The sequence below is a fragment of the Anopheles gambiae genome, chromosome 2 (assembly GCF_943734735.2).
Source record: "Anopheles gambiae chromosome 2, idAnoGambNW_F1_1, whole genome shotgun sequence".
Lineage (NCBI taxonomy): Eukaryota > Metazoa > Arthropoda > Insecta > Diptera > Culicidae > Anopheles > Anopheles gambiae.
The window spans coordinates 95191619-95202603 of NC_064601.1; the positions used below are offsets into that span (position 1 = coordinate 95191619).

The following is a 10985-nucleotide window of genomic DNA, read 5'->3' on the forward strand; positions in this document are numbered from 1 at the left end:
TTATTTTGAATGTCATTCCACGTTCCAGTTTGCCAAAATAAACCCCTTTTGCGACTGCATACGCGCGCAACATGAATGCATTCAAATAACGAGTTCAGCAAGAGCTTTCCAGGTCGTCGAACGCTGACCGAGCTCGCGAGCGCGGAAACGACGACACTTTCAAATGTCAAACGCACAAATGAAGGAAGATCGAGCGCACCGGCCCGGGTTTTGTGGGTATCTGTTTCAAGGTTGTTCACAAAAACGAGAGAAAAAATAATAACTAAAACGGAGCACCGCAAGGAGTGTGCTTCCCGCTGGCAAACCCGGTATGAAGCAGTTACAAAGATATTTTTTTCCCTACGAAAGTTCGTATCACATAGCACGCAACAGTATCGTTAAGATCGTTATATCGTAGGATCTTACATACTCGCTATCTACAGCATTTTATCTCAAAAACGTCCCAAAATGGTCCCAATAAATGGGAAATGGCCTGACCATTTCAGTTACAATGCAATCGTTACAATTGCTAGGTATTGGAGCAACATTGCTCTGGAGTTTGGTGACTTTGGTGGGAGTCTATGGAGCAGAAGAATGTCCAAAAAGTGAGCAAATTCTCGGTGGAAGAGTCAGATCGAAATGATCTTCTATCGTCTACCTTTTCATCCTCCACTAGAACCGTACCGTGTGGTGTGCTATCTGGCAAGCTGGTCGAACTATCGCGAGGGCAGCGGATCGTTCAATGTTTCCTACATCGTGCCCGACCACTGCACACACTTGGTGTACACGTTTGCCGGGTTAAACATAGGCGGTGGAATTGATTCGCTCGATTACTTCAACGATGTCAATGTGAACAGTGAGTTACAATTGTAATTGTATCGGTAAGGAGTGTATGGTTGATGAACCATTCTTTGCTTCTCAGAGGGTTACGCGCGGGTTGTTGCCCTGAAGGAGGAGAACCCTTGCCTGAAGGTGCTGCTCGCGATCGGCGGCTGGAACGAGGGTTCGGAGAAGTACTCACTGGTAAGCGTTATCAATCGAATGGAGGAGCGAACACACATTCGCTTTATGAAGATAACGATTGGTTTTGTTGTTGTTCTCTTGTCCGCCGCTGGTTTCACATACAAACACACACACACAAGATGGCCGAACGTGAGTCAACGCGTGACGCATTTGCTGACCAAACGCTTCGCTACCTCGTGCACTATGGGTTCGATGGGCTAGATCTCGACTGGGAGTATCCTACAATGGTAAGTTACGTATCGCGATCATCCCTAGCAAACAAAACCACCTTCAGGTTTGTTCTTCCAGCGTGGAGGTATTCCGGAAGATCGCGAAAACTTTGTTCTGCTTGTGCAGGCACTGCGGAATAGGTTTGCACGCCGGAATAAGATACTTACGGCCGCAGTTAGTGCCTCGAAGCAGATCCTGCAGGCCGGTTACGATCTGCCCAAGCTGTGCGAAGAGCTAGACTTTATCAATCTGATGACGTACGACTACTCGAGAAGCGATAAGGCAACGCTGGATGCTCCACTGTATGGAGATTCTTCCACCGGCGAGACTATTGTAAGGAACAGGGAAGACCTCTCTGGCACGGATATATTGACCAATTAACCTCCTTCGGCAGGATACAACGATCGCGTACATCAGTAAGAGCGGCTGCCCGATGGACAAGTTCTCCCTAGGCATCACAACACACGCCAAAACGTACACCGTCGTGCCGAGCCGTCTAATGGCACCGGGGATCAAAGCCGTCAGCCCGGGAGCACCCGGTCCCTACACCCGCAGTGCCGGTTCGCTCGGCTACAATGAAGTGTGTGAGATGTTGAAGCCAAATCGTACCACACCCAACCCTTGGGTGGTTAAATCGTTGGCTCAAAATGCGGTAAAGTACGCGTACCACGACGATCAGTGGATGACGTTCGATGGGATCGAAACGATCGGCACGAAGGTGAAGTACGCGATGGACAAAAAGCTTGGCGGAATTATGCTTTGGACGATCGATACGGACGACTTTCAGGGTGATTGTCACAATGAGGCATACCCGTTGCTGCAAACCGTGCTGCGGATGTTGGGCTACGTGCGAAAGGCGTGAGGGCAGCAAAGAGTATTTGAAATGATGAAAACGAAAGCAAACTGAAGACAAACCGTGCACACGGATCGTGCTGTATACTTTCGTTTGCGGAAAGAAAACAACCAGACTGAGTGCTTTGGGAAGCTTTAAGGGTTATTTGCGCATTTCAATAGAGTAGATGTGTGGTGGAGGACGGTCGTAATAGATATCCGATCCGAGTAGATTTCATATTTGCACAGTGTGCTTTAATACTATCATCACTGGGAAACCGAAGCCAGAGAGAACCAACCAATCCCAATTTCGTTTTTTGCTTGTTCTTGGTACGTTCTGTTTGTTTAGCGCTAGTTTCGGAGCTCCCCATGGGGAACCTAAATCAACTCCGCACGGCAATGGATGGCTTTATTTGCATACGAAGTTCTTGACTTTGTTCGAAGTTCCAGTTTTTGGGAGGGACCGGTTTCGAGCATTCTAATCAAAACCCCGAAAGCATCCCCAAACCAAGCCACGGGTACGACGTGTAAATCAGCACGACCTTAAACGTAATCTCTGAAGGCAGGTTTGCTCTTGTTCGATCTCGTGTCCAAAACTGACCGACTGGCAAATGACCTGAAAATTCATTGGTGCTGGGGCAAATGTTTAATCCGAGCAATAAAAGCTCGCTGCCTCTAAACAGATTTTAACATATTTCGGTTAATTACTAAATCGCTCAAGATAAACCTTCAAACTGGCAGGCTTTGTTAACTTTTTTGAAATTCTATTTTAATCGAAACGTTGCTAACTTCCCTCTTTTACATTTGTCGGCCTCTCTTTCGAACTCGTTTCAATCGGTACAAGATTCGCTTTCATTTGCCCCGTTCGCCATATCGAACCTCGGTGATCGATGAGATTATGTAAACCTCTTATCCTCTCTCGTCCTCTCATCGCTCGCCAAAAACTACACAAATAGGTGGGGAAGGGAGCAATGTCGCGAAGAAGAAAAAAAACCGCTCAAGCCGGTTTTTGGAGCTCAGGCCCCAGAATAAACTCTATAAAAATGAACCGCCCGCTACGGATGCATCATTAGTTACCGGTGCGAGCCGTTCCGAGGAAGATCTACGCGCTGTTCACAAGTGATCCGTTTCGTTGCGTGTGTGTGAGTGTGTGTGTGTGTCATCATGGTACTGTTGCGAAGATATTTCCTACCCTGCGTGCTGCTGATTGCACTACTGGCAACGATTGTGCTAGCAGACGACACCGCCCAAGATACGAGCAGTGACAGTACCGACAAGATCGTAGCGTCGAAACCGATCGCACGATCCAGCTCGCGGATGATGCGCAGAGCGAGAACTCCCACGGCACAACATCCTGCCGGTAGTCATCAGAGTGCACCGACAAGTACAACCGTACCAGCTACCCCAGCAAAGGCTGGGGCCCCGAGTGCCGAGCAGGAGCGCAACTACGAGCAGCAGGTCATCGTGGTGAAGGGTAACCCGTCGGAGGAAAAGCTGAACGAGGAGATTCGCAAGGCAATCCGTGCGCTGCTCGGACCGGAACAGGGCGATCAGGTGCAGATCCGGGAGCTGAAGAACGAGGAGGAGCTGCGCCGTGTTGCACCCGGTGCCCGTCCGGTCGGTGTAAGGCTGGTGCCCTAGACGTGGTCGCGCGGCCATCAACGCGGGGTACGAACCGGATCTCATTCCATTCCATGTCGGCTGAGAAGCAGGAGTTAATTTTGACTCGCCAGCACATTCCGTTGTACGTGTAAACTAAGTTATATCAACCAATGCCGTGTAATATATGCTGAAAGGATCCATTTGCGATGTATTTTGGGATATAAAGGGCAATAAAAGCTATTCACAAAAATAACAAGTTCAGGGAATTTTGTGTTCATTCGTTCTTCTCTCTCCACTAGAAACTGCTTCAAAGGATCGTAAATTACCCAAAGAGCAGAAAGGTTGGCTAATTCTAAAACCAATTAAATCGTTTATTACTTCCTGGACTGGAAATTCCAACGCTGGAAGCTACCGTTTGGAATTCATTGTACATCGGTCCAACTGGGTGTGGATGTGATAGATGTGATAGATGAGAGGGAGGCAAATTGGGGAAAAATAACAAGACGAAGGCTCTGTTAGCATTGCTTCCCATTCCAGGGTAACGTCTGGACATCATAGGAATTTCATGATACAGTAGATAAATAAACAAAAACGATTTAGAGCTCTTGGAGCACAAACGAGCGTACTGAAGAACGTAAAAGTACCATTTCTAGTACCAAGAATTCTATCCACTTCCTTCAACAAAAGTGCAAACAAAACGTGTAAGATAAGGTGCAACTCACTTTCCACGACTTTGCACGATTCCTGCAAAGCACACAGTAAGACCAATAAAATATACATGTCCAAGGTTATACTAAACTATCACAGAAAACTTTGCCCGGATGCAGCAAAGCAGCGGAAGATAAGAAATTACACAACCTCAGCAAAAATCATCGTACATACCAACTGCACAAGGGTGAGAACTAACACTAGTAGTAGTGAGTTGCTGGTACTTGTTCCGTTTGTGTTTTGTTTTTTCCATTACCAGTTACCTATAGCATTTACTTTGCCAACAAGGGTGCAAAAGTTGACCAGCTGAAGCCCAGAGAGCTGAGGGCATAGGGAGCCAAGCACACGTACGGTAACACGTTTTGAGCACAAGAATAAAACCGTTCTTCATCGTCCGACGTCGTCGCTGAGTTCGGGCTGTCGTCCCATGTTACATCCATCACTTGGGGGGCTTGGCCGGATGTTTGAATTTAAGCAACATGGAAAATGAAAAGAAAACTTGCTAAAAAGGATACCACGGTTGGGTACGTTCCTTGGACTTTGCTGCAGACAGTTTTGCTCAAGGGACGTTGCATTTTGTTGACGTTGATTCGTCAAGCTGGACGACTGCAACGACTGCTTTAGGTCATAGTGAGAAAAAGAAAACAACAATATCCGTATTTTACTCTTTTACGGCATCTTTTATGCTGTTGAAATGCTTCAGTAATGGATTTGTTATAAATAAACTGTGAAAAATCTGAGGTAGAGATGCTCCAAACACAGACGCGAAATCGATAAAATAGAACTTTAGTTCCATATCTTTCCCGTCAGATGGCACTGTTATGTCCAAAGGCTAAGCTCTTCTCTAAGGACATGACCAAAAGTTAACAAAAAGTGTCTCGTAATATTAGTCAACACTAACTTTTTCCAACTCGACACGACCAGCAATGTATGGCCGTCCCAATTCCCAAAACCCTCCCCCCTCAGAACACCAAGAAGGTTCTTCGTTTGGACAGAAAACTACAAATTGATCGCTGACAAACTATAACCTGATTAGGCGTTTAACGCTTCCGGCTATTCCCTGCCGCAGGACCATCTGTCCTCGAGATGTTTTCCCTTCCAAGAAGGGTAGCAAAGAGAACGAGGGGAGTGATTCCAGCGCACAAAACCACCATCCAGCAGATTGGTACGAAGATACTAGTTGAAATTGCATCTCAACAAGCGGAATGAGCAATAACAACTCATCAAACCGGGGAAGCAGTGGAAGTTTGCTGAATTTGATTTTGAAAGCGCGCAGCGTTGAAGTGAAGAAACCACCCACTTGCCACCTCCCTCCCAAAGGCCTAAGGCGCTCACTGGCGCCCAAACAACACAATGGCATATCGGTGTACTACAACAAGCGAGCGGAGTGAAAGTTTAAATGAAAACTTTTATTTATTTTCTCGGCTCCAGTTTTTGCCACTGCCAGCCAGCCACAACGAGCCAGCCTCTGGTGGTTCGTTCGCTCCTGTTGATATCGAACGAAGGCCGCCGCTCCGTGCCACGCTGACGTTGGCTTTCTTCGCACGTCTTGCCGTAGCGGTGTCCTTGCTTGTGGCGCTTTGTGCTGAGGGATTTCCATTTTCCTTCCGCTTTCCAACGACTGGCACTTCCGTTTCCAGTACATTGGTACTGAGAGGGCGGAAAGTCGATAGCCATGTGTGTGTGTGTCGGGTGTTACGAGACTCACTTGAGAAGCGAGTGAGGTTCCAATCCTGTACACGATTCAATTTCGGAAAGCCCTGCCTTGTTCCCAGTTTTGTAATGGTGCTGCCGTAAACGATTGAAGGCTACAATTGCGCTTCTGTTTTTTCGCCCAAGACGCACCAAGGTTGTAACCGCTCTGAAGGTTTTGCCCCCCCTTTTCCCTATACACACATTTCAATTTGCACGAGACCTCGTTGGATTGCAAGTGAAGTTTGCCTCTCCTCCCCCAAAAAAAAGTTGGAGCGCATTTCTGCATAAGCCGGAATTTATTTCGCTATATTTCGCCTCGGCCGTGTGTGCAGCAGCTGCGTTCTTGCAGCGGGCTGTCTCAGTTTGGACACATGGAATGCTACCACTTTGCAACTTCCAAACCCAACGAGCTACGAGAAAAAAAAACCAACCCCTTCAAGCTGGAGAAGCATGAAATATGGCTTTTTGTGGGCAATCGCATTCACACAAAACCTCCTTTCCCGCGTAGCGCAAAGTAAATGCGCTCCCTAGGAGCAAGAAAGAAGCAGAACACACAGAAAAAACCACCCAAGACCTTATGCAAAGAGTGGCACAGCAGGGCTATGATTATTTACCATCCTGCATTGCTCGTTGCTCGTCTCGGCTATCACTCGGGCCGCGCAGTAAGCCTTACATGCCTTATCCAGCACGTCCCTCGCGCTGCAAGTTTCGTGCGCGAAAAATGAATTGAGTTATAAATTGTTGCCTATCATTGCCCGCTTGATCATTACTCTCGCGCGTGTCCATCTGCGCGTCCCGCTCTCTGCCTATCCTAGCCCAGGCTCCCTAATGGTAAAGTACACGAAGTGAGCAAAAGTTATGATAAACATACCTTTTTTTCTCTCTCCTGCAAATCGTACACAATCGCATTCCCCTGGGAGCTACTGTACTTCATTTTGTGTTTGGTTTGCTTTCTACCTTTGCTTCCTTTCCACTGTTGCTGCTGCTGCTGCTGGAAAGTTGAAAGAAGGAATGTTAAAGTTTAAGTAACAAAAGAGTTTCCGCGGTACTGCTGCATTCCGCGGGAAAAATGTGCCAAAGGTTTCTTTCTTTTTTTTGCGCACTTCCTGATTACACAATCCATGGCCGGCGAAGTTACGGCAACAGGTATTGGACGGTCTCCAAGAAAGTGGTAGCGGCTCTGGCCCAACGGAGCTGGCAAGGATTACGTGTACACACGCCGGTACTTGCTTTTGTCAATTTTCAAGTCGTATGTCAAACCTTTGAAGCAAGCAAGCAAAATAAAGCACAAAACTGTAGTAGGAAAACAATCACCCTTTGCGTGATTGTGTTGATTCCTGGGAAAAAGTTTCCACTCGAGAACTTCGCGAGAGTCTTGTGGGTTGTGTTTTTTGCCGTTGTTGCTAGAGAGAGGGACACAGTAATGGGAACAACATTACTGTTGTTACATTCACAGGGCTCTGGTTGCTTGGAAATGGAATCGGGGGATGGGACGATATTTATGAACCGCACCGAACAGAGCAAAGCAAAGCCCGGTCTCCCGGTGACTACAAGTGGACATGCAGTCAGCCAGATAAGCGATAATGTGAAAAGCGCTCCAATTTACTGTAAAACACGACCTAACGTAGCGTGAAATTGATTCATCGAGAGGAGAATTGTTTGGGTGTGTGTGTATGTGTGTGTGTATGTGTGTGTGTGTGTGTGTGTGTGTGTGTGTGTGTGTGTGTGTGTGTGTGTGTGTGTGTGTGTGTGTGTGTGTGTGTGTGTGTGTGTGTGTGTGTGTGTGTGTGTGTGTGTGTGTGTGTGTGTGTGTGTGTGTGTGTGTGTGTGTGTGTGTGTGTGTGTGTGTGTGTGTGTGTGTGTGTGTGTGTGTGTGTGTGTGTGTGTGTGTGTGTGTGTGTGTGTGTGTGTGTGTGCATTTTTGTACCTATTTGTCTATGTGAGCGTGTTTTAGATTCATCCCTCATAGATTCACAGATCATTTCAACAATCAGCTGATGATGTACGATGATGCGTGAGATTGAGCTTAAAATTAAATTCAACGATTTCGATACATTGAATAGACATAATGAGCAAGAATTAAAAAAAAAACAATATAAACAATAATTGTAATGCCCTAAAGTCAATTTTGGAAGCTTAAATTGCTAGCGCCATCTGCACAGCACCTCAGCGCCCTCTAGAATCAATCAAACAAACAAAACCATCCAAAAAGTGATATTTGCTGTCGTTTTCTAGAAAGCAAATAAGAGCATAGACAACTTCTAAGCTCACTCCAACTATTCTATTCTCTATTTAATACCTCTCTTACTCTTGCTAGCTCTCTCTCACGGCGGCAAAATTTCTCTCAACTTTCACCGAAAGGAACTCACTGGAAAGAGTGAAACTAGAAAATGAACCGTGTTAGTATCACAACAAAGGGACTCACAAGAAAGAAAGGCGATAATAACAAACACAAAGCATCCAGTGTGTGCGTACGCCGCCGCCGTACGTGTGCTCCGAGGTGAAAGCTTACGGTGGTAATACAGATTTATGCTTCCGACACCTATTATCATCAGAATCAGCTTCGGCGTTTGCCAAAGCTTATTTAAGTATCATTCTCATCCAGTTTTATGATCTCACGTACCAGTACCAGTGCTTAGCAACCAGCATCATCGGGGCCAAAAGCATAATCCTCTGTGTGCCATGTTGCATGTTCCTCACGCCCAGAAGCCAGCCCGATAAGTAGCCACATTAGGCTGATCTGATCTTTCCGCATCTTTCGGTGCTCGGGCGTTGAAAAAGTAAACGAATGGTCAATCAACCACCAACTTACTCCTCCTGTCCTGGATTAACTCGGAACAAAGTGTGTGGTTCTGTTGTTTGCCTGAGAAGTTGAGAAGCTGAAGTTAGTCTTATCGGTCGTGTTTCATCAATTAAATGAATGGTCACCCGATTCGGCCCGAGTTGGTTGTGCTGTGAGCTTGCGAGAGCAGGTTACACTGTTGCTAGTAGGACCTAGAGTGGCTTATGTGGTTTCCTGTACTACCTTCTACCTACTATCCTTAGTATCCCTCAGTCAACTTCCCTAAACTCCATTGCTCTTGTTGATTTGTTTACGTACTTACTTCCCCCCGCTTTTGCTTCTCCGTTGAAACAATGCTCGTTTGGAAAGTATCGTTACGACTATTGATTTAACTTTCAATAAGAATGCCTCATTTACCGCTATCATTACTCTTTGCTTGCCACTCACCTCACCATAGCCAACACACTGCTGGCTAACTCTGGCGGATTCTGCTCACTCATCGCTCGGGCGTAATAAATTAGCATGAGCTTTAACATCAAACCGAGCGGAGAAAGCAAACCATCCTCCCCAAAAAAAGCAAGCTGCTGTACTCTGCTTCATGAAGTGAAGTGCAGCTCAGACACACTGCACAAGCCCACACTTCCGTTTATGCCGTCCACAAGCTAAACGAATCATTCGCATGGTTTGGTGCGCAAAATGAAGAGCACGCCAAAGGAAGGATATGAAGCAAGAAGCAACGAAACAAAAAAAAAAGAAAAACCCCACAACGGGACGAAAAAATCCGTGATGATTGCGCATTGTTCGCTTGCGGGTGCGGTTTTGTTCGGGCCGGTTGAGCTCAGACTGGGCTAGTGAAGCGAAGGATACAGTGGGCCCTTTCACGTGCCCATACACGTGCCCTTTTCGTTCATTTGTTCCAGCGCAACGTCTCGAAGGAATTCTACCACCGAACAGGCAGCGACAGACATTAAAGAGAAGGGAGAAAGAAAAACACCAACCCGAGGGAAAACGGCCCTGAAGCCTGAAGAACGATGACAGCGGGTCGACGTGACGCCCGTCGTCGCTGTTTGGAATGCTTTAGCCTTACCGGCGCACCAGTCTGAAGTTTCTTTCTCTCTAGCCTATTTCTCTCCGTTCCGGTCATTCCACTGCTGTTTGGTGTTCGATTACTTTGGTTTGCGTTTGTAGTAGGGCTCTGTGTTTACTTTACCCTCCTTCAAATGCTCCAATCCAATGTATCCAAAGTCGCCACCTCTGTTCCATTAAAGAAAAGGAGAAAAATTGTCAGCAAATTGTTTCGACACGACCATGTGCGGGCCTGGGAACGCATTGTCCCTTCTTTCCATAGTTGATAGCCGCAGTGCTGCACTAGGCAAAGTAATTTGGGTTCGGGTGGAAAATAGATTGCTTCACCTTCGGGTCCAACTTCAGGATAACTTGCAGGCCTTCTGAAATGACCTTCCGTATCCATATCCGGATGGAACCGGAATTAGCCGGATATTTGTTTGTCCGATTTCCTGGCTGTCCTTGGGCACTGGAGTAGCCCAATGGTTCCAAGCTACGGTGCAACACACTTTATTGCGATTCTATTTCATGTGTCCTCTCCTTTCCCTGTTGGGGTAAAACTTGTTTCCCCGAGTTCTTTCGGGCGCTTCCTGTACGACACTACGGCTACATGCTCCGTTCGGTGTTTCGATTGCAAAGGTCAACAGGGACGCTGTTACAGTCGCAGTCTTTCAGCGATGCTTGCGTGCAATTTGTGGACCCATTCACCGTGACACTAATAAAGACTTCTCTGGCTGAAGTGGAAAGTTATCGCATGATGGCAAGGGTCGACAAACGAGAAGAGTCGTGTAAGTGGGAAAAATCGACTACGCTCTGATTGCGTTTCACGATGGGGATACATAAATCATATTTGTACGAGGGGATGGAAATGGAATTCCCCACAAGCAGGTATTCATTCATGCGTGTGTGTGTGTGCCACACTCATTCCAGAACGCACATTTTGCTCGCTTGAACAATCATACAAGGGAAGTCGGCGAAAGAGAGCTGGAGAAGGAAAGGAGCTTCTTCACAGGTGCGTTTTTTTGCCATGGCCGTGTTTGGTTCTTATTAGAAACGCCATAAAGGATCCTTTCATCTTTGAAATTCAGTC

The 10985-nt window shown here is 46.7% G+C and overlaps 1 protein-coding gene across 1 annotated transcript; it reads left to right on the top strand.

The window, feature by feature from the left end:
* Positions 1-451: 451 nt before the first annotated feature.
* Positions 452-3906, top strand: LOC1276757 (probable chitinase 2). The gene is made up of 6 exons (XM_316142.5): positions 452-584; positions 656-835; positions 902-1002; positions 1122-1229; positions 1291-1545; positions 1607-3906. Exons 1-6 carry the CDS (start codon positions 461-463, stop codon positions 2072-2074), a joined length of 1236 nt encoding a protein of 411 aa, XP_316142.5. The 5' UTR covers positions 452-460; the 3' UTR covers positions 2075-3906.
* Positions 3907-10985: the final 7079 nt, after the last annotated feature.